Source organism: Mastigoproctus giganteus, chromosome 1, assembly GCF_048544385.1.
Source record: "Mastigoproctus giganteus isolate SK-2022 chromosome 1, ASM4854438v1, whole genome shotgun sequence".
NCBI classification, from domain to species: domain Eukaryota; kingdom Metazoa; phylum Arthropoda; class Arachnida; order Uropygi; family Thelyphonidae; genus Mastigoproctus; species Mastigoproctus giganteus.
Genome location: NC_143575.1, coordinates 89,711,292 through 89,728,059, shown reverse-complemented (window position 1 = coordinate 89,728,059; position 16,768 = coordinate 89,711,292). Strand labels below are relative to the sequence as shown.

The 16,768-nt window shown below is 33.1% G+C and overlaps 1 protein-coding gene across 1 annotated transcript in view; it reads right to left on the bottom strand.

Moving 5' to 3' along the window:
- Positions 1 to 16,768, bottom strand: part of Cul2 (cullin 2) — a 388,410-nt gene that overhangs the window by 98,509 nt on the left and 273,133 nt on the right. Inside the window, exons 16-17 of the mRNA XM_090373712.1 lie at positions 13,555 to 13,683; positions 5,256 to 5,342 (exon numbers count right to left, since the gene is read on the bottom strand). Coding sequence (XP_090229838.1) covers positions 5,256 to 5,342; positions 13,555 to 13,683 — 216 coding nt within the window. The remainder of the gene's footprint in view (positions 1 to 5,255; positions 5,343 to 13,554; positions 13,684 to 16,768) is intronic.

Here is a 16,768-nt window from a genome sequence, read left to right as displayed (position 1 = left end):
AGTGAAGTGGAAGTGGGTTTTTTTTTTTTTTTTTGGCTGATGCTGCATAAGCTTGCTTTCTTGCATCAAATGCCTCTACTAATGCTAATGCTAAGTTTCAATAACAAGAATTATTCAGTAAGAATTATAAAATTAGTGGGTAGTAGAAATGAAAACAGAGCCATTAGCATTAACTTCCGTTAAAGCAGGGAATAGACGGAGAATACTACGTCAAACACAGCAGGGGGTTTGGTGCGACAAGCAACTTAAGGTTTACGCAGGTTCAAAATAGTACGGCAATTTACTTCAAACAGTCGCAAACAGGAAATCGGTTCTTAAGCAGCACACACAAGTTTCCAAATATAGATGCTGTGGTCACTAATGTCACTTTTTGTGGTTTTAGAACACTATGGAGACAAGGCGTTATATGAGAGGGATAGAGTTGTTTTTGGACAAACGGCACACCGGATGGCCGCAGATCCGGCAGGTTGGAAAAAAAGAGGGGAGTATTGATCACGTGCTACTGGGCCGGCGGAATAAGGGGTTTTCCAACAAATGGAATGAGATAGAATCCGAAAGTAAATGTAAGATTGGAAGAAATCACTGAGAATAGGTGTGGCGGACTCCGCAGCAAGATGTGGGTGGAGACTGACAAAAAGGGAAGGAAGCGGTCAGTCAAACACACTAAGTTGAGATTTTGGCGGTGTGAGTTAAAATGGTTTAGGAAGACACAAAGTTGAGATTTTTGTGGGGTGAGTAAACATGGTTTAGGGCACTAAGTTGAGATTTTTGTCTGTGTGAGGGAAATGGTTTAGGAACACATAGTTGAGTTTTGTTTGGTCGGTGCTAGTAAGAATGGGTTAGTCATTGAGAAAGTCAGAGTTCTTTTTTTGAGAACTCTGATGTTGGCTCTTTGGAATGTCTAGGAGTTGGGAAGAAATATGTGAAAGATAAAACGAGTCTCTCACAAGAAAAAGGTAGAATCAAATCTGCCGTTAAAGACCAAGATTCCTGAAATCTTGGAAGGAAAAGTGCTGAATCGGATGGAATCGGAACCCCGACAAACATGAGAGTAGCCATACTGGATCAGAAGAAGTGCATCAAGCAGGCTGAATAAATGAAGCCGAAACCTACCTGGCAGCCCTACTACCCGTGCAAATTTCTTCGAGAATAGTAAGACGCCGCCCCAGACAGTGAAGATAAGCTGTACCTGACAGGAAGGACGAAAGATGACGCCCTGCCAAGTTCTACAAGTAAGTGGCTAGATTGTAGTAGTAGTACCTTCACACACACCAAGAACTGTAGAAACCCAGTAAATTGGTCAGCAGGATTTTAGAAATACCTAATTGTAAAGATAGTTTAGGGAAGAACATTAAAAGGGGGGAAATTTATTAGATATAAAATATTTAGAATGTTGGATATATGATAACGTAGAAAGGGACAGAATGGAATTAATATTTCTTGTTAATAATATTTAATTGGTGCAGTACTAAATATATGTAGAAAGGAATAGAATGGAATTGATGTTTCTTATTAATGGTATTTAAATGAAGCTGTATTAAGTATATGTAGAAAGGAATGGATGGAATTGATATTTCTTATTAATGGTATTTAAATGAAACAGTAGAAAGGAATGGATGGAATTGATACTTCTTGTTAATGGTATCTAATTGATGCAGTATTAAGTATATGTAGAAAGGAATGGAATGGAATTGATAATTCTTGTTAATGGTATTTAACTGATGCAGTATTAAACATATGTAGAAAGGGATAGAATGGAATTGATAATTTTTACTAATGGTATTTAATTGATGCAGGATAAAATATATCTAGAAAGGAAGGGATTGATATTAGCTAGTAATGATTTTTTTTACTGATGTATGAATATGATATATGTACACATGTAGGTGAGACCAAATCATGTTGTCATATGTATGAATTCAATTATTTTGGTTTTAATATTGAATTGGTTTTAATTCAAATATTTGGTTTTGTAAATATATAGACATATTTACATATTTTCATGTAAATATGTCTAATAAACTGATTTTTTTATATACAACATTTGTGTGTCTTTTGTTGTTCTGAGCACAAGCCTACACATATAAGAGCTTTTCCCTTGAACTTAGAATTTTCTGTGAAGTAATAGTCAGATGCGCAAGTGGGGAGTTATTATAAAGGGGATATATATTTAAATAGGGGAACTAAACAAAAGGATACAAAGATATATAAATAAATAATATATATATAATAAAAAAGCATCATAAATCATCTTACAACCCCACCCCCACAATGCCAATGCTGACTAAACAGAGAAAAGAAACCTGAAATAGTCAGACAATGTGTTTTTATTTGTTGACTGAGTTTGACAACAATAATGTTTGTTTTAAGGAAATAAAATAAAGTCCTCTTATGTATAAAGGGTGAATGGAAGAAATTTCAGAAGTGAAAGACTCCAAAAATGCTAATGAGATGATGTGTCACCTTTACCAGCTTAAAGTTATCACAAGCTGAAATGATAAATTTAGAGAAAGAATAAAATAAGGTTCACTTAATGATGAACTTAGAGAAGTTGTGCATCATATGGAAAAAACAGAAATGAAATTACTTGCAAAGATGCAGAATGAGAAATTCGACTGATGATGCTCATCTCTTCAGGGAAAGCTACAAAACACAGCAGCAGGCAAAAGAGGAATGTAGTAGGTTGCAGTTCAACTAGAATCTTACTGAAATTATGGGAACATTCCTATAATTCCAATAACCCTCTGCTTCCTGTCCTTCAGTCATCCTTCAATCTGGACAGAAGGATAGGAGGCAGAGGGTTGTTATAAATGTATAGACAACATGAAGTTCTCTAAGCAGTGCGGACAGGCTGCTATGAGAACTCATGGGGTTCTGTCAATGACATACAAATTTTGGAAACAGGGACAAAGAGGTGATTATCCTCAAGTACTACATATAATACTCAAAGATAGTAAGGATGTAAATCTGTTGGAACAGGTGAAAAAAAAACAGCAACAGTATTAGTAAGAGGCACAAAAGGGTACTTCTGCCAAGAAAGATATGAGTTCTCTAAATTAGGTATCTGCAAGAAGACCCAATTACAGTGTTTAAGGCTTTATATGGTTCGAGTAGACATAATGGTTTGAGTAAATGCTGATGGCATCCTTATTATTTCTTGGACAGCACACAAGGGAACGTAAATTTAAGTTAGAAAAGGATGGTTGCTGTGAGACAATGCAAATATCCTGCTTTTACTGATGAAAGAAGGATTGATGGCATGGGCATCCACAGAAAATTTTCTGGGGGGGGGGGGGGAACAAAGCTTGGAGACAAATAATTACATCAATAAATTTTTATTTAATTTTTTAAATAATTATTTAATTAAACAAGCAGATTATAGAATACAGTATTGCATCAATACAAAAATACATACTTCAGCTAATTATTGATGGGATATATTGAGTGGAGCTAGCCTTAACGTTCCACTAAGTGCATCCATATATCTATAATCAGCTACATTATCATTTTAATTTTACTATTTTATATTATTTTATTTTATGTGTTTATTTATAGGGTACAACAAAGAAGTCCAACTTAGGTTACCTAAACTTGGCCCTTTGAACTAATGAGTATAGTTTGCACCCCTAATACATTTATGCTAAATTCTCCAATTTATCTAGTTGGTATTACAATTAACTACAAAATTGTTATATACAGACAGATGTACAATCATAAATTTGATGGCATTAATTTGTTCTGTCACTCTTTCTCCTTTTCTATTTCTTATATTCTTTTACATAACTTCATATATAAATATATATATAATAATAATAATAATTTCAATAATCACGTATCGTATAAGAATTGAATTCTCCGTAAATTGCTTGCAAACCTATTGATGACATTTTCAATAAATTTCTTCTTTACCGCTTCCTCTTCTAGTTTCTTCCTGTGCACACTAATCATACATAAACCTTATAGGTGAGTTTCTGAGATAGTGGACACCTTAACCATGTTTTCACATGTCTCAAGGTGTTGAAACTTCTTTCAATGGTACAGGTCGTAACAGGTAATGTCATACTAATAGTTATTGCCAAATTAATAGAAGGGAAATAGTCGCAATGTCCCAAAACTTCTGGTAAAGTTTGGGGAATATCAGTCGATGAACTAAAAACAGGAACTCTGTTTTATTGCTGCAATAGATGCAACACGTGTTCTATGGTTATCCCGCCAAGGGCCGAAACCGGCCAACCCGTAATAAAATTTTAAGGCAGACAAAGCATCCGATGGTCGAGGGTGTAAGGTTACATATCTCAATCACTTTTACGATTATAATTTGTGGAATTTTTTTACTCGATCCCAGGGAGGAGCAAGTGCCCCGTTTGCCCTCCTCTGCGGACGCCCATGATTGATGGTACTGTGAGTACTGATGCAGGAAGCACTGATGTAACAAATATGGGTATGATGCTGGGAGTGTAAATAAGTTCATCACATTTCTTCAGCATAATTCTTTTTGCTGTGACCTTTTTATTATGTAACTCCTGAACAATTTCCTCCTCCTCTTCTGAAACAATCACCAATTCTCATTCTGAAATGACAACTTTGGAGATACTCAGTGTGGCACTAGGGTACAATGTAAGGCAAGATCTACCAAATGAGGAGAGCTTGAAAAGAGATCCAGAGTGTTTGTGATGGGTGGCTTTAACCAACCAGATAGAATACTAGATTTAAGCCTACACACCATTTCTGGAGAACCAGATACACTTTCTAGATATTTCCAGATATAAAATGACAATAAACTGCCCGTTGTTGTTGTTTTTTGGTGCAAGGGCGACTTTGGCCATACTGCACTAATCAACATTATGAATGTTACATGTGGAATTGCCCGTGGACTGAGTTGTTCATGAATTCAATCTTAGGAAAGTTGGGTGTTCTATTCTGGGGGCATCCACCTTCAATTTCTTTGGGTTTGAAAGTTCACCATCAGGTTGATGTAATCCATGAAAGCAAGATTTTGCAGACAATCAGAGGAAAGACTGTTTCCATGTTTTGCTCCTTTTGGGCCAGGGGCTACCTTCAACACCCAAGTTTCCAGCCCTGCCACAAGGAGGCAATAACAATGCCTCAATGTGACCAACTGGTTGGTTTAGTTGGATTAGTACTGTAGACGAAGAAACAGAAATAAATAAAGACAGTATTATTGAAGTGTAATAACTCAATTATAATACTTAAAATACTTATAAAGTTATATAGGCAAAAAGAAGTAAACTAACCTTCAATTTGTTTATCATTGCTTCCTCTGCATCCATTGACAACGACTGGCTATGGATGAGACGTTTTGCTAGCATTTTGGCAAAGAACTGTAATAAAAAAAAAAAATAAATAAATAAAAAAAAAAAAAAAAACTGAATGATTAAATTTAAAATATGGTGTGATCAAAAATTCACATCACTTGTTATTCATCACTATTATATGCTGTTATTCTTGAAGTAGTCCTTTAAATTTAAAACAACAAATGTAGCAAGCATGCCATAGTTGGAATCATTTCTGGAGGAGCTGCTGCTTCTTGATTCCCTTCAACACTTCTTTGGATTTTTCATGAATTGCCGAAACATCATTTCAGTGCTTGAAAAAGAAGAAATCACAGGGAATTATAACTGAAGAATATGAAAAGTAAGGATCCATGGTCACGTTGCTCTTGTTCAAAATTTGTCACACATTTAGGCTTCTATGGGCCTAAATGTGTGTGTGACTTACTTGATATCCAAAGGTCTGTTTGGATATCAAGTAAGCTAACTGTTTTTGATATCAGTGGGCATTTCTGCACGTTATACGGCAGGTACTGGAAGATATCTGTTAAAATGCCTGAAAAAAATTATACATTGGAGACTGGTTACTGCTCATGCTAGTCTGAATGCACAACAATTTCTATAACCAAGGGGAACAAAGCTGTGGGTACATCATCCTTTGTATTCTTCAGATATACTGTCCTGTAATTTCTTCTCATTACCAAACACTAAACTTATGCACTCAAAGAGCTCAAATTTCACAATTCACAGATCCAGGAAATAAAATCACAAGAGTTGCTGAAGGAGATGACAAAGTAGACTTGGAAAATATTTGCAACAGTGGGAGAATCATTGGCTCTACTGTACCAAATTCAAGGAGCTTACTTCAGAGGTGACACCATGAAATATCTATTAAGTGACATCATCATTGTTATTATTATTTTAAAATACAACCCAGGAAGTTTTGATCACACTTTATACAATATTTTACGACAGGACTGAAAAATTTCTAATAAGGAATCTTCTCAGTTTGTAGTTTATTTTTAAGGTTGTTTAAATATTTCTAGTTAAAAATGAACTTCCATTGTTCTATATCTATATACAAACCTTTATAATGCATGCTGATTTTTTATGAATAAATATAGCTACCTGTATTTATTCATAAAAAATCAGCATGCATTATAAAGGTTTGTAAAATGGAATACAACAAAGCATTTTGTAGAAGGAGGATCCAACTGTTTCACTTCTCATTTATAAAAATATATATATTAGTTAATGTAAATTAAACAATTCTTGAAGATATATGAAAGCAGCTTGTGAAAACACAAGCTAATTTTGATCAGCATATATTGCAACTGATAAATATGGCAACTGGTTTCCACATCCCCTCTCAGAGAAAAATTTTTACTTTTGCAAGTGTCCCTCGTGCAATTAAAGTTTCATTGTTTTTAATTGAATCTCTAATTGAGGTGAGACAGGGAAGAAAATGAACATCTACAGTAATTACTCTTGGACAACTACTGTTGTTTATAAAAATTTAATCATCTAATTGAGGGAATATACCACAAAAGAGAATACAATTTTTCAATGGTCCTAGTGTGAAATTCGCGTTTTGCCATAAAACCGTATTTATTTTTAAACTTTTATTTACTTATTTTTTAATGTCTCTTTTGAGGGACATGATCACACTCGCATTATAATCAAAACTGTGGTATAGCAAGCCTCATATATCAACGTTACACCATATTCAAATATTAAAGCAAAAAGACCAATTAATGAATGCAAATAATAGATATTACATTATTTAAAAATTTAAGCAAAGGTAAACAGAGATGCACTGGGAACTTACTCTTTCAATACTGGCCACTATGGGCTTGCATGTTCTGGGAACTTATGTCTGAAAGGGTGAGTCAGAATTATGTATACACACTTCAACAATCCATAATTTGTGAATCTAATAATAAATTTAAATACTTTTTTTTCATTTTTGAATTTAAAGCTGGATTATGTGTTTGGCTTCTATTAAAAGAAATATTCATTTGAAGATGTTCAAATGTTCTCCTCTGGCACACATGCATAAATAACATCTCTTTTCAACACTCCTATATACAACAGTTCACAAATCAGTTGAAATTCTATGTAGGCACACCATTCTTTGAAAAAACCATTGTACCTGAAAATATGCTTCTGATATTGGGTACTGCATAATTCCTTAATATTTCAAGATAACTTTCCAAAGTAACAGTGCCAAGGGAAACAAAGTTGTTTAAATATAAGGTCCGATAATCCCACAAGAGGAGATTCTCATCCACGCCATTATCCCTGGCAGCATAACATCTTCTGTAAGGTGAAGTGAGGATTTCCACTTGCTTAGTAAACACGGTTGTGACAATTCAAATGTATATTTAGTTTGAACATAGCTTCATCTGACCACACAACTGCATCCTCAAAAGTGCTTATTCCACCATTTTTATGACAATACCACTCAGAAAATTATGTAAATTGATCTAGATCCTCTTTCTGTACAGCATGCAGTAATCAAGGTCTAAAAGGCTTCAACATTTCAATACTTCTTGATGTCCTTTTCCTCTCACTGTTTATTTTATTGATATTGTGTACAGTTTCATGTTCCTCATATTTATCATACAGACAGGTTATTGTTACACACATTTGTTCCACCTTGTCTTCCCATGCACACTGAATCTAACATTTTCAAATTTCCATTTCTACTGGCTTCAGCCAATCTGAAAAAAAGAAATAATACAAATTTGTTGTGTATTTCACAAATTATGGATTGTTAAAATGTGCATACATAATATTGACTAACCCTGTATAGTTGCTACTTTTATTTCATTCATACTACCAAATCTTATAACAGTTTCTATTCTTCTAATTATTAGTTTATGCTGCCTAAAGACGTATCTATTTCACAGCTATATGAACTGGTAAAGCTTCTTTAATTATATTTTCACCCTTCTAAAATGACATCTGCTGATGTGAAGAACTGCGCCAAATGTGTTAATCCTTTGATTTGATCTTACAGGATTATTATGTTGATTGATTCTTGGTCAGGTCAGAAGGGTGAAAATTTAATTAAAGAAGCTTTACCAGTTCATATAGCTGTGAAATAGATATGTCTTCAGGCAGCATAAACTAATAATTAGAAGAATAGAAACTGTTATAAGATTTGGTAGTATGAATGAAATAAAAGTAGCAACTATACAGGGTTAGTCAATATTATGTATGCACATTTTAACAATCCATAATTTGTGAAATACACAACAAATTTGTATTATTTCTTTTTTCAAAATCTTTGTTTTTTTTTCAGACGCTATTTCATATTCCAATCTGTTTGGTCAGTGTCCAAATTTTTTATTATTATTTTTTCATTAAATTGATTTTCTGAAGGAAATTTCTAAAATTCCTTCTTCACCAAAAATATATATATCTCTTTTGGAAACAAATTCAGCTATCTTTATAGTCTTGTGTGAATTTATCCACAAAAATTCTATTGCATTTAAAACTGATCAAATTATTTTGCTGCTATTGTTGTCCAACTTCTCGAAGAACAATTATGAACAGTCAAACCACTTTCTATTCACTACTGGCGGTGAATAATCACTTGAAGAATTTTCAGCTATTCTCTCTTTCTCTTTCTGGGCTTCTTTGTGCTGAATTCTCATCTAAACTCATTTCTTAAATTTCCAAATAAATCGCAAACTTATTATCCTCTTTTACATTTACTCATTACCCTCTTGAATATTTGAGATGTTTCAATTTTTCTCCTAAGTTTTCATATACATTTGCAAGAATAATTGTCAATTTCACAGTCAAACTGATAAATTAGAATTTTATACGATAAAATATGAATTCTATAAATTATTCATTTGAAATAATAAACAGTAGTATCATATCTACTGCAGTTGAATTGTATTTGTAACGAGAGAGAGAGAGAGAGAGAGAGAAAAGGCAATGAATGAAACCATGTTAGCAACCCACGGATGCCCAGCAATGGAAGGCAATACCACTTGTATTTTATGTTTTGTGAAAATAAAGAATGACTACCACAAAAAAAAAAAAAAAAAAAAAAGAAAGAAAAGAAAAGGAATTCTTAAAACTACTTCATTAACCAACATTAACAGAAGGAAATGATTTTTTGTCTTTGGCAATTGACGTGCAATGGATACTATTGAAGATTGTCCACCAAATGGCTTGACAAGTAAACTACTTTATCTGAAAAAATATTTTCAGACCAAAGCTCTGGAGGAAAGCGGTAACTGTGAGTTATTTGTCAATCATGGAATATAAGAGTACTCATAAATGTTTATTTTAGTTTTTATGAATGCCTTTCTTTGATAAAAAAAAAAAAAAAAAAAAAAAAAAAAAACACAAACAAAAAAAAAAAAACACTAATTATAACCATAAAATTAATGCGGCATGCTAATGCAAACAATCAGGGTTATAACTGGTAAGGTGGAATTTAGTTTTGGTAATTTTCAGTTTCTCAGGGATTATAAACTGAAAATTTTTTCCAAGAAGAAAAAGGAAAAGAAAAACTATTTTTGAAAAAAAGACAGGCAAACTCTTGTTACTATCCCTAATATCATGGTGAGATGGAAAAGGGATCAAATAGAGTTAAAAGGATAGATTCATCATTATAAACTTGGACAGCTGGCAATGCATTAATTTCATGGTATAATTAATGTGTGTTTTTGCCAATAGTCCTGGGGATCTAATCACATTTGTCTTTATACTGAAATTATATTTATTGCATGAACAACTGAATCTTGTGTTGCTTTACACCCATGGACATCAACAGTTTTCAAATTTTTTCTCACTTATTTTTGCAGCACACCAGTTTACTATTTCTTATCTAATATTTTTATTATACTAAACATCTTCACTTGATTTGGCCAAATTACTAGCAGCAAGCTAACACATTTTTACTTTTGAAAAACAGGTTTTGAAAAAAGTTCTGGATTTAAAAAAAAAAAAAAAACAGGTTTTTTTAAAAATCCAGACTTTCGACTTGAAATAAAATTTCAAGTCCAAAGTCTGGATTTTAAAAAAAAGTCATATGCATTTTATATTAAGATGCAGTCTTAGGGTTCTTTACCAGTACAAAATCTTTCCGAAATTCACTTACCTAGGTGTTTTCTGCCTAAGGATTCTGTTTGGATTGTCCGTTAGAAAACAACTGATTATTCACCTGGATGAATATCCTCTTGTACTCAGTGTTGCTATATGGAATTTGTAAAATGCTAAATTCATTAATATGCCCTTTTTCAATTACTTCTTTTGGATCATGTACTGGATCAGGACAAGAGTCAGTGCTATTCAAAACTTCCACACTGAAAAAAAGAAAAGAATCTTCTACTTTTTGTTTTATACATTCCATGACCTTGACAGCAGAAATGCCCGAGTTAGAATCACCTTTCTGATTCTGCTTACTTTGGTAATCCACTTCCAAAATGGAAGTGAAAGATTTAAAGATCTGCTATAACAAATTTACACACCACATTGTTTAACATACTCAGGAGTAATGATCTCAGTAAATGGATGTGAGGTAGTCTGGATTAAAGAGTTACATTTAGATTTCCAAATGTTGCATAATATCTTAAAGACACAAGCAAACTGCTTTATTCTAGTCACAAGAAAGGAGCATAAACACACTTTCCATGAAATGAAGATAAAATGCCTAGTTATCAGCTTGTGTGGCATGTTTAGGATTGCTTTCACAGAAGTTTGCAATTCAGGAGTTCCTTTCCATGAGGGGTTTGTTAATATATATTCTTTCAAAACTTATTTCAGATCATAAATTGGATTTGGATAAGTCAGTACCATTCACTAGTGATTGATTATTTACTTTTCAATTTGGTAACTTCGAAAAGTGCTCATATGGCTTTTCTCAGTGATTCTAACCTTTTCCTTAAACAAACTTGTCAAAGGTTGCTAATATTCTACCAGCCTACTTGAATATTTACTCAAAGACAGCTCACATATACACATGCTTCAAAATATTTTTTACTTCAGTGGCATTTGTTCTTTTAGCACTTTTTTTTTAGACAATAGTAGATGTCCACCAAAAATATTCATCCACTTTTGCAGGAAGGCATGCAGTGCCCATCTCAGCATACAAATTAATCAGATCACAAAGGATAGCACATTACCACCAAGTGCTCAATCTTCTCTTTTAATACCTTTGTTATTCCAATTTTAGGGCTACCACAACAGGGGTATTATCAACACTAAATGTCAGACAGGTTTTTTTTTTAAAGAATACCATGTGTTTTCAAGCTGTTCAGAAGATGCCCAACGTTGTAACCTGTAGAATCATCTTCTAATGTTGCTTTCAATTTGATTTTGTTATTATTATTATTATTATTACAAATGGCCACAAAATGGGATAAAGCTTGGAATCAAGTTGATTAGTGCCATCTCTGTAGCAATTGATGACACATTTTTTTTTTTTTAAATCCCTTCCTCTTCTTACCCTCTCTCTTTGTGCAATTTCATTAACAGTGCCTGGCATTCTTGTACTTCCACCACATCCATATTTTTTTGCTATTTCATCTATTGGGAAACATTTCTGAACAATGAGCCTCCATGATTAGCAAAGCTCAGAGAAAGATTATGTTCTATGACAAAAAGTGTAACTATTTCACTATATATGACACTACTACCTTCACTTTGAAATGCTATGTCTATTTTTTTTCATTTCTTTCCACACTGCACATTGTTCTTTTGTTTATTTATTTGCAAATGTACGAAACGTTACATTGTATTTCTTTGGCATCTTACTTGAATTAGTGTGATATAGCTGATATGTAAAAACAGGATAAAGTAATACAAGTGTTTGAGCTGACCATGGTTCAAACTTGCTTGACTGCTAAATATGGTAATATTCTTGTTTTCTTTATCTTGTAAACTCCTCTGGCCCTGCGTGGCTATCCTGGAGTATAAACTGAAAATTTATTTTAATTGGCACTACACAAAAAAATATGGCGAACGTTACATATTTTGCAGTTTTGCATATTTTAAGCAACACAGTCTAGCAGACTTGAAAGTTAATTAGCTAAGGAAAATAAGTTCACAGAATAAAAAAAAAATATATATATATATATATATATATATATATATATCTAAATTTAATATTGAAACTGCAGTTTTATTCTTTTTTGTGAAAAAGGTAGAAAAACTACATCAGTGAGACAGAGAAGGGGATAAAGAAAGTCAAAAATATGGTCTCCTTGTCCTAAATAGAGAGAGAGAGAGAGAGAGAGAGAGAGAGAGAGAGAGAGAGAGAGAGAGAGAGAGAGAGAGAGAGAGAGAGATGGCAAGCGTGCAGTAGCCTCAGACCAGAATATGGTCTGAGGTAATGTATTGCACAAATTATTTCTATAATCAATACCATTTCTTGAAGTAAGGAATTGTTTTAAGAGAACATTGACAGAATTACAAAATATAAAGGGCTGCTCTCTGAAAATCTCTCATCTATTATATTATCAGAAATATTTTTGAATGTTGGTAGTATTTTTTTATGCACTAAATCACTGTGGATGTTTTATGAATAGCCATCAGTTTTCATTTCAGTATATTATTTGCAAATTGGCTAACTTCTGGTGCTTCACCACTGAAATTTCTATTAATTTCACTTCTGAATATTGATAATTATTCTTCTGTTATTTTACTGGTGTGAATATACTACCCACATAATGACAAGCTTTATATTATCTTTTAATAAAGGTAAATTTTAATTTACCTTTATTTTCAAAACATGAAATAGCAATTAAACCAAAACATTTTAACTTGATAATTTGCTTCTAAGCAGAATATTATCACCATAATATGATACACAAGCATCAAGCTACAACTTTATCAAATCCTGCTGTTCTACTATGATTTATAATGCAGTCATGCTTATTTTACTTAATGAAAATGACACTATTACAGGACACACTTGAGAAGCCCTAAATAAATTTGACACTGAACTGTGACCTTTTAAAACAAGAGCATAAAAATTATTAAGAAGCTACAATTTGAATTCATCCCTCCACACACAAAAAAAAAAAAAAAAAAAACATGCACGCACACACAACAAAGTTCCTTGTGTAATGACCTCTTTAATCTTTCTTAAAGAAGGTGTGGGGGGGGAATTAAGTCTAAAGCTTAAAGATGATAGATAAAATATTTTAAAAGTAATAAATGGCTGTTAAAACTCATTCTTTCATTTTAAAAAGAATACTGAAGAAAACATATATATTTAATGGAACTGTGAGCCTACCTTTTGAAACACATCCTTGTCATCGATATATTTAAACACTGTAATGGATTGTGACAACTTATCTTCTACTTCTGATTCTGAGATACCTTTGGCACTCTTTTTCAATAAAGAATCACAGTATTTTGCTAACTGCAAGGGGTTAAAAAAAATAAAATAACATGAAAAATATAATAATAATAATATAATAATAAAATAGGATTGGAAGTACTAAAGGAATTTTTAACCCTGCAGTGTTGGTGCTAGACCTATGAGGTCCCTCTTGAAAATAACAAGCTTCCATTAACTGTTGTTTGAAGGTAAAAATCTGCAATTTTCTGCACCTTTCTAAATATGGACAATTTTTTTTATTGTTTTCCAGGAGTTATGGCACATGAAGACCTATCAGGAAATGTGGCATCACATTTATTCTATTTTTAACTCATAATAACATTAGCTCAGGAAATGACTGGTGCTGATGCTACAACTTGGAATTATATGTTTGTTCCTAGTTCAAGTTTTTCTTGCTTTTCAACTGTCTGTAGTTATTCATAGAACTCTTTTATGTGATCTGTGGATATCAATGTTTCACAATGATATCCCATGCAAGACCAATATTTATTAAATATTGGTGTTATATAAGGTAATTTTGAATGATCTGTTTGAGAGATTTGTTATTATTTTTGAGTAATAAAGACAAAAACACAAAGTTGATATTCATTCAGGATAGTCAGCAGCATGCCAAATTTTAAATAATTTAGCATGCTTTCAATTAGCAGCATCCACTGTGTATATATATACAGTAATACCCCGACTTACGCGAACTCGGAGTTACGCGGTTCTTGATTTTTTCGTTTGGCAACACTGCCGCCCACTATCTTCAAGGTCGTTTTTCATATGTTATCGATATACGGTGCGACGGCGGAGAATGAGAGCGAAAGATGAACAAAATTCAACTTTGCTGCGCATGAGCTGCACACATATACAAGAATTTGTATTCCAACTATCGAATTTATGTGTGTGCGTTCGAATTCGTGCTCAACTTTTGTCGGAAATTACATCGTTTTCACGAGAGAAATGGATCGCGTCGGTCGAGCCGTATCCAGTCAATTCTCGTATAACACGTGTTTACACTACACGAATTCGATCATACACTATTTATAAATACGGTAACGATATCTTATAATGTAACACGAACCGAATTGGCTTATGCACGATTCGCCTTTGTGTTTACAAGAAATGGCAGTCGAACGCAGAATCACCCCAACCGAACGCAACACGATAGGAATGAAGAGAAGATTCAGAAAATGTATTTATGTTTTTTATATCAGTGAAGGGGAAACACATTTCACCATAATAACGTAAAAACCAACATAATTCCAGCTATCGGTATGCAATTAGATCGAGTTTACTACCAGTTTATAACAGATTTCACTAGCAGAAACGCAACTGGATTTTTATTGTTTTATGGTAGTAACTCCTAGAAATGTGAGGTGTTAATAGTGTATCTCTGCCTTTATGGTGTTGTTTATTCAGTTGCTACATGCGCGCAACTTTGTTTATGCGTATCAAGCGTGCCTCCTCGTTTTGTAATTGTGCTTTATTCCCTAAAAATGAGTAAAATACTTAAAAGGTGTGAAAAGGAAGCGTACTGGTGAAGATACTGCAGATTCAGGGAGAAAAAGAAAAGCAATTATCGAAAAACAGAGGCGGACTGGATCAAAAATTCTTACCCGGGAAAATTTATAGTGGCTTCATACTATGGTTTATGGCCAAAATCACACCGGCCCACCGAGGTTTCCCCGGTAAGGCTTATGGCCAGTCCGCCTCTGTCGATAGAGAAAAAATATGAAATTGAAACGCTTTGAGCGAAAAGAAAGACCATGTGAAAATGCACGTGCTACAGGCCTAAACGAAGCAACGGTGAAAAGCACATGACAATTGCAAACTTGACAGGTTGAAAATTGAAAAGGGCCCAAAATTTTAGAAAACAGACTCCAACGAAGAACACGTTATAGCTACAAAGCAAGGAATAAAAAAATTATTAGCTTGCTACGAAGAAATTCTGCGTGAAAGAAAGAAGGCGCTGTGTCGTCAGACGAATTTGTTAGATTTTATGAAGCCATCGACATCGAAATAACTTTTTTACGTAAGTCATTTATTTTTTTAATACATATTTTGTATTAATATGTATAAAGAACTGCAATTTTATTAATATTTTTCTCCTAAACTAGTGTTTCTGTTAGTCCTTGGTCCCAATAAACAAAATTTATATGCAAAGTTGTACCCCGACTTACGCGAATTCGACTTAGGCGATTTTCGTCGGACCTACCTATCGCGTAACTTCGGGGTATTACTGTATATATATATCATAAATTAATCAGCTATTAATTGGGTATTAGGAATTAGCCATTCCTCTAATTCTATATTTCATCATTATCTTCATCTATTTAACACCATAAGGTGTCCTCTTATAGACATACCAGGATCCCTTACTAAAGGGTTGGGCAGTTACGCTCCCGGTTAAATCCCATGTACAATTATATAAATGCTTTTTTTCTTTACTTTTCACTATCTAACCCTAATTTTTCATACCTCAAGATCCATTAGAGTAATTCGAGGGGAATTGAGGTACTATTACTATACTTATCCCTACTTCCTTTCTCTTTATGTTAGCTATAGCCTGCTTTTGTATAAATAAAAAATAATACCACAACAGAAATTGAAAATTATAGTTGGCCTTCTTTTTTATTATTTCCTTTTTCTATATATTCGTTTCGAAGGCATCTGCCGGGCTAAATGTATCTTGCTTGTTTGCTACTAAATTATAACAAAATTAAGTTTAAGATTTGGACACTGATAAACAGGCAGATGGCAATCAGAAACAGATAGCTCCATTAATTATTGGTAGGATATATTGAGAGGGTTAGCCCTTGAAAAAGTCCCTTTCAATGTATCTCTACACCAATAGTTAATTTCATAATCATCATTGTATTGTATATTCATATTTTATTACTAATTATATGTTTATTTACAGGGTTTGGCCTTGTAGGGTTACATGGGCTATTTTTGTCTTTATAAGTTATTTTGGCCTTATGGCCTACTGTAAGCTGTATACTGTTGTGTTCATATAGATGTTTAGCATCTGTATAGTACTTATTGTGCTTTTACTATAATATATATATATATATATATATTTATATCCCTTGCATTTCTTTAAATCCAGTTTGGTATTGTT